Source organism: Urocampus carinirostris, chromosome 3, assembly GCF_059441175.1.
Source record: "Urocampus carinirostris isolate Australia breed hairy pipefish chromosome 3, RoL_Ucar_1.0, whole genome shotgun sequence".
Classification (NCBI taxonomy): domain Eukaryota; kingdom Metazoa; phylum Chordata; class Actinopteri; order Syngnathiformes; family Syngnathidae; genus Urocampus; species Urocampus carinirostris.
Window position 1 is genome coordinate 33,243,699 of NC_142351.1, and position 21,964 is coordinate 33,265,662.

At 41.9% G+C, this 21,964-nt stretch overlaps 1 protein-coding gene and 1 pseudogene across 3 annotated transcripts in view; one reads left to right on the top strand and one right to left on the bottom strand.

The window, feature by feature from the left end:
• Positions 1 to 11,225, bottom strand: part of tafa5l (TAFA chemokine like family member 5, like) — a 76,490-nt gene extending 65,265 nt beyond the window's left edge. The window contains exon 1 of one of the 3 annotated variants that reach the window (XM_088331540.1): positions 10,634 to 11,225. In XM_088331540.1, the coding sequence (XP_088187666.1) occupies positions 10,634 to 10,730 (97 nt within the window). In that variant the 5' untranslated portion in view covers positions 10,731 to 11,225. The remainder of the gene's footprint in view (positions 1 to 10,633) is intronic. The other 2 variants (XM_088331539.1, XM_088331538.1) reach the window with 2 other exon arrangements.
• Positions 11,226 to 21,259: 10,034 nt separating this feature from the next.
• On the top strand, positions 21,260 to 21,534 carry LOC148369504 (U2 spliceosomal RNA; annotated as a pseudogene).
• Positions 21,535 to 21,964: the final 430 nt, after the last annotated feature.

Genomic DNA, 21,964 nt, shown 5'->3' on the forward strand with positions numbered 1-21,964 from the left:
AAACCTCATGCTTTGGGGCTGTTTTTGTGCAAAGGGGATCAAGAAGAGCCATGTATCGAGAACCTTTCCTTCCAGCAGCAAAGACATTGAAGACCAGACTGGGCTAAATCGTTCAGCATAACAATGAGCCCAAACACAGCCAAGGCAACAAAGGAGTGGTGTGGTTAGAATTATTTGAAGGTCCTGGGGTGGCCTAGCCAGTCTCCAGGTGCCCACCCTATTGCAAATCTGTGGAGGGAGTTGCAAGTCCGTGTTGCCCAACGACAGACCCAAAACAACACTTCTCTAGAGTAAATCTGCGTTGAAGAATGGGCCAAAATACCAGCAACAGTGTCTAAAAAGCTTGTGAAGAGTTACAGAAAGCATCCGTTATTGCCAACAAAGTGTACATGGAAAAGTATTGAGGTGAACTTTTAATATTGATCAAAAACGTATTTTGCACCATGATTTGCAAATAAAAACTCTAAAAAAAAACTATGTCATTTTCTTTCCCCTCCTACATTCTGTCTCTGGTTGAGGTTTACTTATGTTGACAATTACAGGCCTCTCATATATTTTCAAGTGGGAGAACTGTGGTAGCTGGACTTCTGTAGAGCGGACCAGATACTTATATGCCCCACTGTATGTCAGGCAACAAACTTCACCATGATACAGCAAAGAATGCCCAGACAATGAATGAATTCAAATTTCACTCAGTGAGCCCTCCAAGATGCCTTTGTCCTCATTCAATGCATAGACGAAGAGAACAATACAAGGTTAATAAACCCCCAAACTACAATATGGTAAGGCGTTATTGTCTGACGTGCAGATTTAATAGAAAAAAACGGCTTTCTAAAACAATATAATCAGCACACCAAGTGGATGTATAGCAGTAAAACCAAGGAACATAACTAATCATATGCATTACCCAGGTTAGGATCTAGCTGTAACTGACTCAGTGTGTTCATCCCTGATTATTACGTTGCAGGAATGGACTATACTCAAACCACTAGGGAGGTCAACATTAAAAGCGATAGAGAATTCATATACAAGGGCAGTGAAATATGAGCGTTGTGTGCTACCAAAATGATTCAGCAATAAAAATGATTTTCATTTTGTTTCATAAAGATACTCATACTTTAATAGCTCATTCGCCCGTAGCAGTGGGCCTTAGTGATTTGTTTAAAATTTATAGCTCTGGTCATAATCAGACACTGCTCACGCTGCATATGGAATGCCACTTTTATGGTCAATTTGAGAAAAATCGCCCATTTTTCTTGGAAAAGTCAGCAATTCTGACTGGCCTGCTCTGTTAGGCACGCCCCAAAATCGAGGTTTCAAGTCATTCAATATGCTTAATAGGGCTTGTTGGGAATATAATTACCAGAATTGGGTCGGTCTTACTGAATTCTTAACTATTAACTAAATTAGGAATATGTATGAGCCTACAATTTTTGATCAAAATGTAAGATAGTGTCCTTTCAGAGGCAGCACTTCTGGTAATGTAGTGGTACCCAAATTAATTACGGGAAATTGTCACACTCAAAACACAGAACTGATCTTTTGCATAAACTCTGCAATTTCTTGTTTTTCTGGAAAGCTTCAAAATGACAGTGTGTATTATTCTGTGTCTCTATTTGGTTAAAAAAAAGAATCATTAAATTAACATTATTCATTTGACATAATAAACAAAATACATGAACTATCATAAAAACATCATTTTCTTTTTCCACATTTTTCACTCGTAAGACAAGAAAAAATGTTTTATTTATCTCACTGCTCCACTACCCAAAAACCTCAAAAAGGCTGGGCAAAAAAAAGAAAAGTAAAATGATGCGTTTTGGTCACTTTGAATCTACGTAGTTTTTATTTTTCCTATTTGCCTTTTAGCACTCATTTTCACTTGCAAGACACCATACAGGGACTTTGGAAGGTCAAAAATACAAACTGTCCCTTTCAACAGCAACCGACAAATTATGCTTCGTGATTGGCTGGAGAGAGACAAGACAGTCATGCTTTTTCAAGACTAGTAACATGATGGTTTAGTGATGACAGCAGATCATAATCACTTGTTCTGAAATGAAAAGTAAGTTCAAAGTTGGACTAGCTTCTTCCAATTGTTCAACTAAAGCTGAGTAATAATGTACTTCGTTCCTCAAACTTGTTACGAAAACAGACAACCAAGTCTCTCAAGAAAAGAAAGGTTTTAGTTCCGCGTCACATGTGGCGTCTTTAAAGTAAAAACCTTAAAATTCAATCCAATTCATATAACAATGTTTACCCATTAGTACCTACCCTTTAGTTGAACATCAACAAAATGTATCTTAACTACTCTGTGCTGACAGAGTGAATGGAGAGACTGTAATGCTCCATGAAGCGTCAGCACCCCTTATCGCAGAAAAAGCACACAGGTTAATTCCCCGTGATAAAATCTGCCAAGTCACTTGGTGTCATTCGATGAGGAGAAGAAAGAGACACAGTGGTGTCCATAAAGTACAGAGAAGCATGTTGGCTATTCATCAATGGAGCAGCTTACTTTTGATTGTTGCGGGCTCATTGATTCACTACGGAATTTAGTGAGACGGCCTGCAGTCATATCTCACAAGATATGTTGTGTCAGTCCCATCGACAGGCCAGAACGCCAACGCAAGATAACCCCATACATTTTCATTCTCTCCGGCATTGTGTTGTTTATTTCAAACGCCTTGAAGCGAACAAATCGTAAAATGTGTTGGGTTGTGTAATGACACGAATGATGGGAGGAGCGAACTTACTGTACTGATCCGACACATTTCACTGTGAAAGGCTAGAAAAAAACTCCAATTAAGTCATATTGTCTAGAACGTAATTTAAAAAAAGAATTCTGACTGAACTACCAACCTACCTGCCTACACACCTACCTACCTATACACCCACCTACGTACATACCCACTCAACCGAAATACCACACACCCACCTACCTACATACCCATTCAAACAAAATACCATCCATCCACCTACCTACCCACTCAACCGAAATACCTACCTACCCAACCCATAACCCACATACCTGAACCTAGCTTCCTACTATATAGCTACCCTCCAAACCTTAAAACCCACCCACCCCTTTGATTTGTAAGTCCATCTGTCCATCAGTCTATTTTGTCACTCAGCCCCAAAGCATGAGGTTTCCAACCCAAAGTTAAAAAAAAAAAGTCAAAACGTCAGCGTAAATTAATAACTACAGTCAGTGATGTACAGTGTAAAGATTAGACGGACAAACAAACACACATATATATATATATATATATATATATATATATATATATATATATATATATATATATATATATATATATATATATATATATATATATAGAGAGAGAGAGAGAGAGAGAGAGAGAGAGAGAGAGAGAGAGAGAGAGAGAGAGAGAGAGAGAGAGATATTTTATTTTTTTTATTTTTTTGCAACACACCAACATTTTTCATTTCTAATGATTGTTTTTAGGCATTTCTAGGGGATTTTCTTTAAAAATTGTGATTACTTCATCAATCTTGAATATTTTTTTCCACATTTTAATAGTGTTAAAAAGGCATTAATAACTCGCCGATGTAACCTATAAGCATCTCGGACCGTAACTCTTGCAATAGGAGCGTGTGTCAGTGGGAGAATCCAGATATTTCCAAATTTATTGTTGAATAAATGGTTAGTGTAGAGAGCAGCTGACAGTATATTCATCGTGGTGGGCGCTGGCTTTATGCCGTGCAGAGACAGGGCGGCTGCACTTTGATTTCCTGTCCTGGTTGCCCTGACAGATGAACTACAGAGTTGGCTAGGGCAAAACAGCATCTTGTTGCTGTATGGCCTCACTTCTATCCGCAAAGACGGCCTCCCTCTTCTATTCATGAAGATATAGAGACTTTTGTTGCAGGTTTTGACAGTAATTACATTCCTGCACTCAAGCAAGCTGTAGACAATCACACACGGACCAATATTTCCAATAATGCTTTTTTTCTATGATGCCCTTGTTGGATAGCAGACTTTTGCAATTTTAGAGACTGAAATGGGCCAGCCTTCTCCCTCATCTGGCACAGGTATGGAGGAATTCCTTTAGTAAATCAGTGCATCCTGTGCTTTGACTACTTGTACTACTAGTACTAGAGGTAAATAAGTTGCAAAATAAATTTGTACTCAAACAAAGTAGCCAACATAATTTACATATAAATGTATGTATTGGGGTCTTCAGAAGTAATTTTGCGCAAGTTGACGGTCTTCTCACTTGCAAGCTGAAAATTACTTTGTCTTCTTACCTTATTTTGGGTGACTACTAATAAACGACAACTCCATAGAAATCAGTAGGGTCAGTGGGTGCTGGAACCCATCCCAGCCATCTTCGGGCAGTGGGCAGGGGACACCCTGAACTGGTTGCCAGCACACAGAGACATACAACCATCCACTTGCTCATTCACTCCTAGGGACAATTTGGACCAGCAAATAAACCGTGGGTATGTGGGAAGAAACCGGATGGCCCAAGGGAAACCCATGCAATCATGTGGAAAACATGCAAACTCCACACGGGGAGGCTGTGGTAGCTGGACTTGAACCCTAAACATCTGCAACTTGGGGCTGCGCGCTAACCACCCGTCCGCCGTGCTGCCCCGCAAGAAAAAGATTGCTTCACTTTTTCAGAATTTTATTCCAAAACGGGATTTTGCCAAAACCAACTTGTTTTTAATTGAATGGCAAATTACTGAAAAACTAAATAAGTTTAAAACTACCTTTTTTTCTGGTTATATCTAATTTTATTCTTTAATTGGGTAGTCTATGTGTTTATACAGCCTTAACACAAAATCTTATGTTGGCCTGGAAAGATAGATCAAAATAATCAAATTTGGTTAGCACTGCAAAATCCTTTTCAGAAAATATCTAGCATTCTCAAAGTAAATACTCACAATCTTATCTTGACAATAAAGTGGTAAGTGTAAAATTGTGATTTTGTAATTATCGTTATATCATAAGCCATGGCTCACTCAAGGTTTGGAAACACAGCTCAATAGGATATCGAGTGCTCGCACTCAGTGTCCCACCAGGTTTGATTCTATCCTTCTCTTTATGTCCATAATGCAGCCAATAGAGCTCACGGAAAATTGATATTACCTTAAATAAGAATCAACAGACCCAAGCACTCTTGATCTGTAAATAGGATGCTCTTTAAGCCTAGACTCGGATACAATGAGGGCTAATCCATGCTAAAATCAAGCTCTATTTACTGTAGGTTGAGTAAAGTTTGCAGAAATTGATTAAACAATTTTTCACTGTAAGACAGTAATGAGATGATTGTGCACTATAAATGGCTAAGGGGAACACTAGATCTTAACTGAAGGAGTTTGAGAGGCCGGTGACGGAAGCGAATTAGTGCAAACGCGTAAATTACAGGTAAGGGGAGCACATTTCAACTCTCATCCCGCTCATTTTTTACATCATTGTCAACTTGGGCTGTCAGGACGCAGCCGGATACGTCAGCGTAGGCGCTCTGCTTCCTCCCAGGTGGTAATTACGCTTCTGGCTAAAGCTTGATTAAAAGATCTAATCTCCAATTTGGGTGTTCTACATCTCCCAACGAGATCCAGTTTTTTCCCCAAGCCTTAGGACAGCGATATCAGAGTGGTGTTGTCATTGACAACAAGCGATAAAGTGCAGAAAAAACATCCTTTTGCTTTCTGCTCTGTGTCAGGGTGAGAGTGTAATTGCACCAGACAATGTTTTATTCAAGAAGGGAAGCGCTACGGGATTACAGATTTATACAGTCGGAAATTATAACGCTGGGAAGGCACTGCAGGGCCCTTCCGCACCCTGAATTGAAATAAGATGCGTCGCTCCCTCTCACCTGAAGCCTCGTCAGGCCCTTACTCTAGACAATAATAACAGAGTGCCGCTTGTGTCAGAGACACACAATTGGCACAAACCTCAGCTTGCAGGTGAAAATGTCAACTATTGTTAAAGTTACAAGAATAATAATAGACTTCTAACCCGTGACACCGGTCCATTTTGCGAAGGTTTGTGTCAGGGGAATAAAAGGAAATGAAATGATCTGCATTTATATAGCGCTTTTCAGGTCAAGACTTCCCAAAGCGCCTTACAATGTGCTTCACATTTCCCAATAGCGGCCCTGCAGCCATGTAAGGCACTAACCTGCTTATTGGGGCATTAGGGATTCAGTGTCTTACCCAAGGACACTTCTACATGTAACACGGAGGAGCCAGGATTTGAACTGCAATATCTTGATCCCAAGACGAGCGCTCTACCTCCTGAACCACTGCCACTTTTTTTGGAAAAATCGAGTGATTGCATGAATATCTTAATCTTTTTATCAGGTATCCTTGTTTTTATTTTATTACAGTGATCTCTCGTTTATCATAGGGTTAGGTTCCAAAATGAACCTGTGATAGACGAAATCCATGTCGTAGAAACTTTTTTTTTAAACTATTACTCCATCAAATTCTCTAGTATACCCTGAAACAAGAGAACAGTCCCTTTTTACAGGCTCAAATTTGTTTAACAGAAAAAAGTACTTTACAAACATTTTGTTTTTGTTTTTCACAAGTAACCACTCTTCCGTGAAACAATAACTAGGCAAACTGTATAGCTGATCAGACTGCAGAACACAATGCAAATCCATGAAATGGCAAAACCGTCAAATGTAAACCGCAATATTGTTTACGATTTTCTGCAGCAGATTTCTCCAAACTAAGGCCCGAGGGCCCTTTGCTGCACACCAACTGTTTTTTCAGTGGACCATAGCAAACACTTTCCAGGATACTTTGTCCTTAAACATTTACTCCTGACAAATTTGTATGAACACCGAGGTTTCCTTTCAGAATCTTGATTTTCTTTTTTGTGGTGCAGTACTAATAAATACTCACACAAATGCCATTCGATGTGAGACAAGATTTGTTAGAAGATAAAGAGTTTGTTTTTTGTTTTTTCGTTGTCCACAAACCGATGACAAAATAACAACATAAAATAGTTTTTTGAGAGTTTTGCAGCACACATTTATTAATAAAAAAAATAGAAAAATAGCAAGTATCCTCTGTCTTTGGTTGGTACTTTCTTGATGTACCTTTGCCAGAATCTCAAGACTTTTTGATTATGATGCCATAAGCTTGGCACACTAATCTTTTTTGCAGCACCTTTTGAGCTCAGTCAAGTTGGATGGGAAGCATAGGTAAACAGCTATTTTCAGATTCTTCCAGAGATGTTTAATCAGATTCAGGTCTGGGGTCTGGTTGGGCCACTCAAGGACATTGACTGAATCTTCCTGAACTAATTATTTTTATATCTTGGCTGTCTGTTCACGGCCGCCCCAGTCTGGGGTCAAGAGGGAGCTGGAGCAGGTTTTAATTCAGGTTTTCTCTGTACATTCCTGCAATGTTTTTCCTTCAATTAGAACTAGTCTCTCATTTCCTGTCGTTGAAAAAGATCACCACAGCATGAGGCTGCCACCACAATGCTTCACTGTATTGATGGTATTTGCCTTGTGATGAACAGTCAGTTTCCTCCAAACAAGACGCAGGTCATTCATGCTAAAGAGCTCCATCTTTGTCTCATTAGATCAGATAATTTTGTTGGTCATGGTCTGAAAGTCCTTGAGGTGCCTTTTGGCAGACTGCAAGACATACTTCAATGTTCCTTTTACTAAGAGATGGCTCTGTATGGCCCCACTGCCATACAAGCCTGATGGGTGGATTGTTGCAGAGATGTCCTTTTGCAAGGCTCCCCTCTCTCCGTAGAGTAATGCTGAGCTTCTAAGAGCGACCATTGGGTTCTTAGTCACTTCCTTGAATAAGGACCCTCTCCCAAGATTGTAAATTTAGATGACCTGCCAGCTTCTTCCATTTATAGATAAAAGAATCCACGGTGCCCATTGGGACCTTCAAAGTAGCAATTATTTTTCTGTAGCCTTACTCAGATTTTTGCCTCAAGGCAATCCAGTGTCGGAGGTCTACTGACAGTTCCTTTGACTTCATGCTTGGTTAATGCTCTGTAGAGGTAAGATCAGGCCTAAAAAAATCTGCCCCGTCCCGGCCCGCAGGTGTTAAGGCCCGTCCAAGCCTGGGCCCGAAAAATGACCTTGATTTGAGAGACCAAGCCCAAAAACAAACACAAATTTGCATATTTACTTGCAAGGACGAGGGAGAGGACAAAGGAGGAAAAATTATGTGACGTTTGCCACCGAGTACACGTGGCGCGCATACGCAGGCGTACGACCTTTTTCGTAGTACGGCGTTGTGTTTAAAATGTTCATCATTTTTTAATATCACTGTAAGATACCAAAATGCGTGAAAAGTGAGGCACTGTGAATACTTTTCAAATGCATTACAACTATATATTTTTAAATGACGACATTTACATGGTTGAAAAACAAATAATTGAAAAAAAAAAGAAATAATACTCAATCACCTTGACTCGAGGTTTACCTTCGTCCATTAAAGTGTTTTCACTCTCTGATGAAAAGCGAAATGTTGGAAGTTTTTCATCTCCATCGACAATTCATAAGTCACTTTTAGTGTTAGTCATATAGCACGCATTCATAAAATGGTGTCAAGCTTTTCAATAGACACCGGAGACCATAAAATGTTTGTTGGGTACATAGCGGTCTTCGTCAAACTGGAAAATGTAGCTCATTAAAAGCTGGGCTTTTCTGCTGCAATAACCTATTGCTTTACATGTTGAACACACAATTAAGAAAACAATTGCAGACTTGGAGAGACTTGTAAGTTAAAATTTGGTGCAAAGAAAGTGCACTTACAAAAAGTTTACAATATCAGGATATGTCGTATAAGGGTAGCCTTCCTCAAAGTCACTAAAGGTGCTTTGTAAGTATTTAAAGGGAAAAGATCTCTTTGAATTTCCTTTAATTTTTCCAAATAACAAGCGTTACTCAACACATCCATATGTTTGTTTTCACTATGTTTCCGTTGCATGACGCCATCACTCTCTCTATGACCAGATACATTTCCATAAAAATATAAAATCCACATCATGGCTCGCTGTACTTTTTACCCATTTACGCATAATGAGTAACTGGAAACTCATTGTCTCTAGGACTGATTTATTACATGGTTGAACATAAAACCCTAAACACCTTTAGGACTGTTAATGCATGAAGAAATTAACGTTCGCCTTCTAAACACACACAAAAAAAAGCACTTGAGTAGAAAAAAATGTGTTTTACCTCTGGTCAGAGCTTAACTTGCTGTCAAAAAGTCTCTGTTTTTGTATGATTATGCATTTTTTTTTCACTAAATCAGGTGTTTGTTCTTTAACTCTCTCTTGTCTCCCAAAACACAGAGTGGTGGTCTAAAATACAATCCTCATAACGAGACAGTCAGGCAGCGTAGGCTGGCTTCCCACTCAGCAACCGCGTGGATGTTACTCTGGATGTTCTTTTTCTATTTCTCTCTGATGATTAACATGGCGACCAGCCCAAGCTTTAGTCTGTATTTCGCCTAAAGTCATCTGGGATGGGCTCCAACTACTTGAAGGATTCAGAAATGATTATCCGCCGCCATATTTTTTCCCCAGCTGCTAGCGGTGGACAGATCGATCCAAATATCAATATAATGAATACTAAGCAAGTACTTGGATTGTATTAATATTATTACTTGGGATCGATACTTTGTTCCTCAACCAATTTAGTGAAAGCGCGAATTTCAATGCAGATAGCGCACCACTTATCTCTCTCTTGCCAAACTTCTTTTGTAAGTCTATAAGTCCATGCCTCATTGTGTGACTGACAGACACACTTTTGGCGCCTCTCACTACCTGACCTGCTACTGCATCCTACCGACCTTTGCGACTCCGACAACCAGTAGCAAAAAAATGCAGGCAAATAGAAAGCGTTTGGTGACGCTGACTTTTAACTATGGAAAAGGACAATGCCAGGTGTAATTTTTATGGTAAAGTGGTCTACAACAAATGCATATAAACACATGAAAAAAGCTTACACTATAGAGAAAAAGGTGCAAGAAAAATGTAAACATGTTACTTCTCCAAAAAAAGAGATAGTGAGGGAGAGACAGAGAGCGAGAGACTCTTGATTTGCATTAACTGACTTCGTTTTGAAAATGTTGTGCAATTAAATGTATTTAAGTTCTCTTGTTAGGAGTTGTGTATTTGTTACATTGATGTCTTTTGGTTATACTTTCTAAGCTTTTGTTCTGAAACAGTTGTAATAAAATCTTTTTTATACTGTTAAAGTTTGCAATGTAGTTATTTGATAAAAGAAAACGTTTTTAGAGCCTAAAGTCTTGGTGACTTGTTTATTTTATTTATAAACAAACTCAGGGGGGTGTTCATTTATTCAATAATCATGACATTTCCAAGCAAAAGGTTTTGGTACTGGAATGGTATGGTTTGATAGTACTTGGATCAGATACCGAAATTGCTATTATCGCCCACCCCCACTAACTGCAAGCATAATGAATGAAGAAACATTTCCATGCAAGCCAGCATGCCCATCACCTCAACAAGGTGACAACATTCTATTGCAGACACATATAATGCCACTTTTTAAAAGACAGCTCTGCTGTGAAGTGTGGTCTGTGGCATGGACGTATATCCGATTATTCAACGAAACTGGTTCCAGGAGGCAAAGAAAGACTAAAGACTCACCCTCTCGCAGCAGATGGGAATAGATGAGCCAGAGGAGGAGCAAGCAACAGAGGGACGCACCTCCGCCTGCAGAGACAGCCTTTACTCTGGACTGCATCCTGCACCCTTTTCCGTCCTGCCTGGATGACCCAAACTTTGTGTCTCCCTTCAACTGTCAATCAGCAGCTAATCCGGGGGCGCCTCCGAATACCCTCGACGGCATCCATTTGGGGCAAAGAAAGGGAGGAGGGGAAAGTAAACATAAAAAATGAACCAACAGCAACAAAATATTTCCTGCCCCTGCTGTTCAAGTACATGTCCCCCAGTCGGACGCAAATCCAAAATTATGTTTACAAACACATCAACAGGCACTGTCCAAGATCACGCAGCTGACGGTTTGAAATCGAGTGGTTGCAATCAAAGCTGTGCTCTGTATGAGGAAGAGAGAATGTGCACTTCTGATCCAAGCGCAGGCTTGATGATGATGACGATGAAGATTCGGAGGAGGAGGAAGCGGAGGAACAGGAGGAGGCGGAAGAGAAGGAGGATATATCCTTCCCTCGCAGGCTACTTCCACGCAAGTGCTTTAATCCCTAAGCAAGCTAGATGACTGGGAAACCGGTGTGTAAACTTGTGGGCAATCAGGCTGGTTTGTGAGGCTGTTCCAATCGCAGTAGTGCGTCACAGGTTCGCAAATTCTCACTGGTACTGTGCACGGAGCCGTGAGTGGAGCGCCAGCACCGTTTTGTCATAAATCCAGCGATGGAGCAAGGAGGAGACGTCAGCGGACTGGTATCGGGTCACCACTTTCTTACAAGGGAAAATAATATTAAGTATTTTTTTTTACACTTGTTTTACGCAAAATCTGCTGGTAAACACGGAAAGTACAATCGGAAAAAAATATGGTTCTCTTCAGACATCAATCTCAAAGAGGGTATATCAAATGAATAGAGCAGAATTGCTTTGCCCACAAATACATAAATAAACAGATTGTGCTTTAAGTGAAGTCACAAGTACTTTTTGGGAGGTTCAGGCCTCATATGGCCCAGCCATAGGGACAGGTGTGGTTCTGTTAAAAGCTTTTAAGGGAGAGTGTGTGCTCTAGAAGTTAATGTATGGTGTAGTGCAGGGGTGGCCAACCCGGTCTTCAAGAGCCGCATGTCCTGCATGTTTTGGAGGTTTCTCAGGTGATGCAAATTTTAAGATTGTTTGCAAGCTGTGCGGGAGCTTAATAATGACCCAGGTGTTTAGGATCACCTTATTTGAACAGAGAAACTCCAAAAACATGCAGGACATGCGGCTCTTGAGGACCGGGTTGGCCACCCCTGTAGTGCAACTGAAAACAAGTGCTAAAAAGACCAATGAGGGGCTACCAAAACTAAAACACAAGGACAAATGCTGACCCAGAGTGACGTAACTGCCCCATTTTTCTTCTTTTTTTGATCAGCCTTTTGCAAAGTTTTATGGGTTCGAGTAGCACCAAGATGGTGAGTCTCAGGTTAAAAAAAATGAACACAAATGTCTCAACCTAGGAATATGTTTTAAAAATGTAAGTTTTCGTGGAAGTTTACGCATTTTGCTAAATCGGTTCCTATCTGTTTTTTAATTGAATACATATATTTTTTTCCAATAGGAGAAGCTAAATATTACACACTGTCCCTTTAAAGCAGAGGTAACTATAACGAAACACAAAATTGATTTCATTTAATGTAATTGTTTATTAAACACACCTATATCTTTGTTTGGTTTACATTCAAGAATAAAGTTGTATGTTTCGATTTAAAAGTAAAGTCCTTCAGTACAAATAGGGGGATCAAATAGAAAAAAAAATCGACTGTGCACCGACATTTGAGAATCACCAATTTATGATAATGTTGGTAATTAGCAGCTGTGATGCACTTAACGTCAAATAAGTGTTAAACAAGTGTTAATGACACCCAAGATCGGTCCACATTGGTAGTATTTATCAAGCTTTTAAATCAGTTGTGCTTTTTGTTGATGAAATAAATCACACGCCTGTCACCTTTTGAGCAAACGCAAGCCTAATAAACCCCCTGTTTTAAATAAAGCAACATAGCTTCGCTTAGTCAAATGAGGTGAATTTCACGGCTACATTTTTCCAGTATTTTCTAAATGTGTTTTAAACGTTGTATTTATCAAAATATAAAACAACAGTGAACACACAAAAATCATATGTGATTAAAAAAACAACTTCTGAGCTTGCTTTATTACAGGGGCCTCAAACAGGCGTCTCACAAACAAAATGCCCATGGACAAACCAAAATAAAATTCATGCCATAGTTTTAAAAACTCCTGGGTGACTCTGAGCAGACACACACTACCCTGATTTCCTTTACCAAGTGTGAAACATTTCTCCATTGCTATAAATCCCAAACTAAAGATAATGCTGATTTATGCAAACCAAATGTCCTATCTCAGCTCAGACGACTACAACAGCACACTTTTAGTACTGGACTGGGAAGATTTCATGACAATGGTGACAAGCTCCTTTGCTTTTATGACACATTTTCTTGTTTTGCAATGTTATTAGTTTTGGGCTTCCTCTCATTGAATGAAGACTATCACTTGTCCAAGGGTGTAACCCTGTAACTGGGGAATTCTTGTTTGGTGTTAAGCACACTGCAATGTATTTGCAAACATTCAAGGGCAGGAATTGGCTCGGGCTCAGGATGACAAAATATATTAAATGGATGTCTAATAACATGGCAACAGAATGCAACCTCCAAAATCCAAAGAGTCTGAGGCCCTACAATTTTGCACAACTTGGTAATTGTATTCGATTTTAAAGGAGCCATAACAGCTGAATACACTATTCAACTATGTTGGTCTTTTATAATTCCTCCCTGATAACAAAGTCAATGTGGAATTTCCCTCCAATCACTCATCTGTGATGATTCCACCGCATCTTGAGCTCCAACAAGCATCCTCTTCCATCTTGTGAAAAAAGTTGGGTATGTGCAATAGTAAAGAGCTTAAACTGTGAATTGGTTTTCTTGGTTATGCTTGTGATAGTAATACTATTAGAGGGAAGCTCATTCGTAAAACGTAACTTTAAAGAAGTTGTTATACTAAAGATATCTGAAATCCCCCCGAAAAGACATAAAGACTGTGTATCTGGTCTTTGAATGCACCGCAATTCCAGTACAGAACAAAATGTTTGTTTGCTTAGGAGAGGTTTGATTTTGTCAATCTCGCTTATTTTCAGGTGAGAATTGCATCAAAAGTGTGATAAAATCATTTTAATACTTAAATTTACAAGAAAAACGTTTGTTATGTTTTAAGATTTTTTTTGTGTATTGTACTTCTCTTAGTTATCCTGTGGTCTGTTGTAAGGGGTGGGGCTGGCTACGGCTGTGATGAGACACGCCTGCCTCTCATCAGGTCATCAACTGATTATATAAGCTCGGCCATCGCAGCAGCATGTCGCGAGCGGTATTTTGAATCACAATAACCACGGCTCTGACCAAGATTTTCTACCCGTGAGTCTTTTAATCACCTGTCGCTTCTTATCTTCCCAGATATCTTTTCTGGTTCCAGCCAGCTAGCTCTCGGCCTTCACTACCTGCTCTGGTGTTGTGAATACACCCATGCTGCTCCTGCTTGCCACCAAACTTGTAAATAAGCTCTATAAAACTGCTTCCGTCTCATGCCTCTGCATTTGGGGTCCAGCGTACCATTTGGTCTACTTCAGAGAGGGAGATGAATAGAAAATCGCATTCAATACCTTGCTGGGACATTTTGAGTACCTGGTCATGCCCTTCGGTTTAACTAATGCCCCTGCTGTATTCCTGTGTCTTATTGATGACGTCTTGTGGGAAATGTTAGGTCGTTTTGTGTTTGTATATGTAACCCTTTTTGCTGCACCGGCCGCCTGCAAACTTGGAAAGTCTGTGCTGTGTTTTTGATTCTTAATATTGGTGTAGAGAGAACAAGCACAGAGGCCGAAATGTGGCTGAGACGTTCACTTGTAATACATGTGATAGGCGAAAAAGAGCATCAGCATTCGAGTTACTCTTCTTGTACATGATATCAAAATCAAAACTGGACAGGAATGACACCAATCCATGGACAGTGACATCCAATCTTGCAGAGGACATCACATATTTGAGGGGGTCATTATCTGTTAGGACAAAAAAATTTCAGTCATTGCCCACTTTAACGCAAGGAACTCGAGTTTGTGCGCCGAATAGCCTGTCTCGAGTGGGCTCAACCCCTGTTCGCATAGGCAATGACCTTCTCAGCCCCATCTTGTACTTGCACCAGAACAGCTCCAAATCCTCCCCTTGCGCTGTCACTAACTTCTCTTTTAGGGACAAGAAAGCCTTCTTCCACTCATCAGTCCACAGAAAAGGTGTTTTAGGTTCCTGAGTCGTTTCTCGGTGATCCTTATCTATCCCCGTCAACATCAGGGAGTGTCTAGGCCTGTTCTGTCCACCTGCCGGTCTGCTGAGGACTCTTCCCATTCCTCACCGTCCTTGTTCCTATGTCGCCATGAACTTTGTCACCGGCCTCCCCCTTGTCAGGGGAACACAGTGGTCCTCACCATTAATCGATCTATCTGCGAACTTGCTTGTGCAGCATGTTTTCAAGCTTCGCGGCCTCCCCATGAACATTGTCTCTGACCATAGACCAAAGTTTACCTCCTGGTCGTGGAGAGCCTTCTGCCCAGCTGTGTCATTAAATGGTAAAAGAAGGAAATAGTCCAAATACCAAACTAAACGACCAAAAAAGATTGAGAGAAGGGTCACTCCAGCAGTCTAAGAAATGATTGTACTTGCACGCAAGTTATGAACAGGCTGCAATAATGACTTAATGCCAGGGGATGGCGACAGAGAGTAATGCACGTTTTAATCCCGCACCACCTAGCAATTAACAATGTATTTCTGATCAGTTTAATGTTATATTCATTGAAAAAAAACCATTGCTTTTCCGTCAAAATAAGATAAGCGACCCCAAATTCATGAACAGTAGTGTACGTTATACTGTTTTAAGCTCAATGACCTTACAGTGAGGCATGCAAATTTCATTTGAAAAGATCCACTAAGACTTCAGAAAAAGTGGTTGTGCCTGAACAAGGAAGGTACACTAAGATGTACTCAGTTTACTGCGTGCTGCCATGAGTGTGTGTTGCACATGCAAAAACAGTCTATCTTGTAAAAGAGCACCATTTAAGACTCCCTTGCCACTCGAGGATCATTACAATAACTCGCAGTATCCCCCATCCCAACACACACACATACACACACACACACACACGCACACACACACACAGAGAGTATTTTCCATGACTAAAGACGCTGCAGTTTATTAGCAAATGAAGATGCCCCCCAGTGTGTGGGTTCACCATTAACGGGTCTCTAAATGGATTTTATGATGACTTATCGGGCCGGCCTCGTCCCTGCTGATAAACGTCCACATTTTTTCCCTGTCAGAGGATTTTTAGGTTGTTATGCTTTAAATGTAGCCAGCCCAAGTGCAGCCTAGGACTCAAGTCACAGGTAGGGGTGGGTGGATCGTACTAAATATTGATATTATCAATACTAAGCAAATATTTGGACTATATAGATACTATTGTCCCAATTCCAAGCGCCGCTTTTCTATGTAGATAGCGCAGTCCTTCTCTCTCTCTCACCAGCACCCACGGCAACTTTCTAAGTTTATGACTGAGTGTGTGACTGACATGCACACTTTTAGCAAGTCTCCCTGCTTGGCCTAATGCTGCACCCTGCCTGTCAGGCAGAAGAGAGGGCCAATCTATGCATCCAACCCGACCAGAAGGTAAAAATTACATAGGCAAAAAGAAAACGCAGCCCGTTGTGGACTTTTTTCAACAACAGTAAAGGACAATGGCACTTGTAATTTGTGCTATAGTCAGCTACTGTGGCAACACCAGGAATTTACATGAACACATGAATGAAATCTCACTGGCAGAAAGGCCAACAAGTAAAACATGTAAACATGTTAATTTTCCTGAACAAAAATATGGAAATCTGTTGTCACTTTGGCAATTGACACTTTACTCAATGAGACAATTGAAACTTGAATTGCATTGCGGACTGCTTTTGAAGACAATGCGCAATGGAACATATTTTTGTTCTGTAGATTACGTTTTTATACAGTAATTGTATACAATGCTGCTTTTTGGTATTACTGTCTTGGTTTTTATTCTGAAACTGATGGAATATAAAACATTTTATTGATTTTCTTTTTACTGTTTAAGTTTGCAATGCAGCTATTTAATAAAACAAACGAAACATTTTTAGTGCTTAAAATCTTTGTGCTCTGTTTATCGCAATTACACATTAACTCAAGAGAAGGGTTCAATTATTCAAGGATTTTGACATTTCCAAACGAACTAGCAAATTTGCCAAGAAACAGGAGTGCTTAAATAATAAGTAGGAGAGGTGACAAGGGTGCAGTCAGGGCAAGTGACACGAGGTGTGAGTGGAAATCAGAGCCAAGGAGGAAGGGACCAAAAAAGGCAAGGGAAAGCAAGGGGAGAGAGAGGGAGAGAGAGAGAGAGAGAGAGAGAGAGAGAGAGAGAGAGAGAGAGAGAGAGAGAGAGAGAGAGAGAAAGAGAAAGCGAGAGAGAGAGAGAGAGAGAGAGAGAGAAAGAGACCTGTAACTTCTAGCCTTAAGTTGAAAGATTGTTTAATAAGTTACATTTTGCTTCCGTTATTTTTTTCAAATTATTAAAGGGTTGTAATAGTTATTCCGAAATTAAATAACACATCACCAATGACAACAGGGAAGATGGAAATGGAACATTGGTGAATTTTGGCCGTTTTTAGTAGATTTCCATGTCATGTCGTTGTCCATTGTCCATACTCCATTCCTCCAATAATAGTTAATAGAAATAACACCTCACCCGAGACCGCAATTACAAAAAGTGTTTGACACACGTCTATCACATGCAGAACATAAAATTGTATTATTAATGAGGCTTCAAAACTAAAAACCTGAAACAGACTTCCACCCAGATGTATCTTAAAATCAAATTATTGCAATTTTCCAAGTCAGGATGTAAACTGGGTTGTATAGCATAGACACATTTATCATGTGCTTATATATTTATTCATTTGTTTGTTTTTTTACCGTTATCACTATATTCTGAACTAGCTTGGCACACTGGGCAGGTACTAGAAATATCCGTATTGTTTTGGCTCGGATTAAATTGTCAATCAAAAGGGGCAATGTCGAGTCAATTTGATACGATGCGGTGAAAAAGAATATTTTGTTTCCTTAGGTTAAGATTATGAAGGGGATCTCTTAAAGTGTGTTCGAAATTCTTCCATTCTCTTTTGCAAGCCCCTGAGGGTTAGTACAGACTTACAGCAGACTTTCATGGGTACAAACATAACGCTATTGTTGTCGCTTCATATCACAATGAAAAAACTGGTTTTGAAATATTTGTTTTTGATCAGGAATGTTTAACGGCCTCTACACATTCAATTATCAGGCGCAGACTCCACCAGTCGATAGTCATCCCCTCGTTAATGGCCCAGAACTGATTACCTAGGACAGAGAGAGAACCGGGTGAAACGTTATTTATTCCGAGCGTTAATTAAATCCTCCTAGGTGGGACTTTCAATCCCATTAGAGGCTCTGCCGGCATTTTTCTAAACACCACTTAATGTCATTGTATGGCTAAAATAATAGGGGTTGCTGTTTCTGCAGGTTGCTGTTTTTGGGGCGCAGTTTTAAAACCCCAATTTTGCAGAAATACAGGTACAAAATATATTATTTAAGGGCTTCCTATTTCTGACACACAAGCTAAGACATATTAATGTAGGTGATATAAAAAAAATTGATTTGACACAAAGCTAATGCGGGGAAGTCACAACGGCGACATTATTATAAGCGTGATTATCACCTGTTATCAAAGCAGGGGTGGAGATAATGTTTTTGTCTGGGATATATATATATATATATATATATATATATATATATATATATATATATATATATATATATGTGTGTGTGCAAATGTTGTCTTTTTGTGTCTGCCTGTTTGTTTGTGTGTCTGTCCACCCAATAAAAGAGGGAAGGAGTTTAGATATGACCACAATCTTTTCACAGGCAGTCAGGTCGCCATAGATGTTAAAAATGGCCCAAAAACTGACTCTTTGCACTTTTGGTCTTGTTGACTCAGGATTTTTTTCCTCAGAAAGACATTCCACTTCAAGCTGAAGAAGGAGTCTTATCGGGCCTTCCTGGCCTGTGGGACTCTGGAAGCAGCTGGCAGGTATCGGCTGGCCAAGCGGAATGCGGCTTTGGCGGTTGCCGAGGCAAAAACTCGGGCATGGGAGGAGTTTGGCGAGGCCATGGAAGCCGACTTCCGAACGGCTTCGAGGAAATTCTGGTCCACCATCCGACGTCTTAGGGGGGGAAGCGGTGTGCCATCGACACTGTGTATAGTGCCGATGGGGCGCTGCTGACCTCGACCCGGGACGTTGTGAATCGGTGGGCGGAGTACTTCGAAGACCTCCTCAATCCCCCCGGCACGTCTTCCTCTGGGGAAGCAGAGCCTGAGGACTCTGGGTTGGGCTCTCGTATCACTGGGGTTGAAGTCACCGAGGTTGTCAAAAAACTCCTCGGTGGCAGGGCCCCGGGGGTCGATGAGATCCGCCCGGACTTCATTAAGGCTCTGGATGTTGTGGGCGTGTCATGGTTGACGCGCCTCTGCAACATCGCGTGGACATCGGGGACAGTGCTTCTGGACTGGCAGACTGGGGTGGTGGTTCCCGTCTTTAAGAAGGGGGACCGGAGAGTGTGTTCCAACTACAGGGGAATCACACTTCTCAGCCTCCCTGGTAAGGTCTATTCAGGGGTACTGGAGAGGAGGGTCTGTCAGGAAGTCGAATCTCGGATTCAGGAGGAACAGTGTGGTTTTCGTCCTGGCCGTGGAACACTGGACCAGCTCTATACACTCTTCAGGGTCTTTGAGGGTGCATGGGAGTTTGCCTGTCCGGTCTACATGTGTTTTGTGGACTTGGAGAAGGCATTCGACCGTGTTCCTCGGGAGGCCCTGTGGGGGGTGCTTCGGGAGTATGGGGTACCGCACAGTCTTATCCGGGCTGTGCCGTCCCTGTATGCCCGGTGCCAGAGTCTGGTCCGCATTGCCGGCAGTAAGTCGGATTCGTTCCCGGTGAGGGTTGGGCTCCGCCAGGGCTGCCCTTTGTCACCGATTCTGTTCATAACTTTTATGGACAGAATTTCTAGGCGCAGCCTTAGCGGGGATGGAGTCCGGTTTGGGGGCCTCAGCATTGCGTCACTGCTTTTTGCAGATGACGTGGTGCTGTTGGCTTCCTCAAGCCGTGATCTTCAGCTCTCGCTGGAGCGATTCGCAGCCGAGTGTGAAGCGGCCGGGATGAGGATCAGCACCTCCAAGTCCGAGGCCATGGTTCTCAGTCGGAAAAGCGTGGTATGCTCCCTCCGGGTCGGGGAGGAGGTCTTGCCCCAAGTGGAGGAGTTCAAGTATCTTGGGGTCTTGTTCACGAGTGAGGGTAGGATGGAACGGGAGATCGACAGACGGGTCGGTGCAGCGTCTGCCGTCATTCGGACCCTGTACCGGTCTGTCGTGGTGAAGAGGGAGCTGAGCCGAAAGGCAAAGCTCTCGATCTACCGGTCGATCTACGTTCCTACCCTCACCTATGGTCATGAACTTTGGGTCATGACCGAAAGAACTCGATCCCGGATACAAGTGGCCGAAATGAGTTTCCTCCGCAGGGTGGCTGGGTTCTCCCTAAGGGGCCGGTCACACAGACATTTGCGGCTGAATCACGGCCAGAAATTTCTGCCTTTGAGGCGGACGCCATTGGACGCACTAAGATCGCCATTCAGACGAGATACAGCGGTGCTCAACACGCAGTCGAAAATTCGCGCGCAGGTGGCAGCGCGAAATAATTTGGCACTGCTCAAATCTTCAGAGCGCGGGCACACAGCCTTTCACGAGCGTACTGAGGCTGAACCACGGCCAGAATTTCCTGGCCGTGAAGCAGATGCTGTTGAGCGCTGTTGGACGTTTAGAGACCGCCATATAGACGAGATAGAGCAGTGCTTTACTCGCGGTCGGAAATTTTCACGTGGTTGGCCGCGTTCAAAACTTTTGAGCTGCTCAAAAGTTTGAGCACGTGTTAAACCGCGTGCCGCACACGTGGTCAACAGGAGGAAATGACGCGGAAATGACGCGCAAACGACGTGCTCTGGCCGCGGCCAAGGCGTGCTTACACATGGGTAGGACGGGAAATTTCAGCGGGTAATCGTGGGTGGAGCATGGTAATAGCATGTTTTGCGCCTGTATCGCGTTGTTATTACGTGAAATTAGCGTGTTACGCGTGTGACAGTCAAACGCCTTTCTCCGCGTATAAACAGCGCGAATGCCGAGCATCAGTTGTGCTCGTGACGTCAAGGGGGTGAACATGGATCCCCGTCAGCGTAGTTTCTCTTCATTTCGAATAAATCTTTCGGTGCATTCGCAATGGTCGCAACAAGGCTTTAAAGTCAGGACCTTAACTTGGCCCTTTGATGCTATGGCAAGCGTGGGTTACGGCGCATCGGCCCGGTATTGCAGTACCTCCGGGAACTGTGCATTTGCAATGATCGCAGCAATGCTATAGGGCTAGGACCTTAGCTTGGCCTTTTGGCTGAGAGTAAGTGTCCCGGCTCCTAGGCTTTGTAGCGTATTAAGAACTGACCGATAACGGATAATGGATAATGAATAACGAAGATGGATCAATAACCCTTAAAAACCCCAAACCCCTTTGATGTTATGTCAGTCCTTAGCTTGGCCTTTGCCATGATCTTTGATTTTTGCAATCCGGAGATGGAATAAGAGCTTGCTCTGTCCACTCCACGCATCGGCCCGGTATTGCAGTACCTCCGGGAACGGTGCATTCGCAATGATCGCAGCAAGGCTTTACGGCTAGGACCTTAGCTTGGCCTTTTGGCTGAGAGTAAGTGTCCTGGCTCCTAGGCTTTGTAGCGTATTATGAACTGACCGATAACGGATAATGGATAATGAATAACGAAGATAGAACAATAACCCTTAAAAACCCCAAAAACCCCTTTTGGCCGAGAGTAAGAATCCCGGTTCCTAAGCTTTGTAGCGTATTATGAAATGATCGATAATAGATAGTGATTAAAGAAGATAGACCAACAACTCTTAATGCTTCGAAGGACGATTGGGATAATTGCATCAACACGGTGCCGTCCAATCAGACAGAGGCTTGGTCATGGGGCGTAAACATTCCATCGGCATGAACTATAACAGAGGAGCCCCCGGACTCTCGTCGCTCTGTCTCCTGCACACGATTGGCACAGGCAGAGACC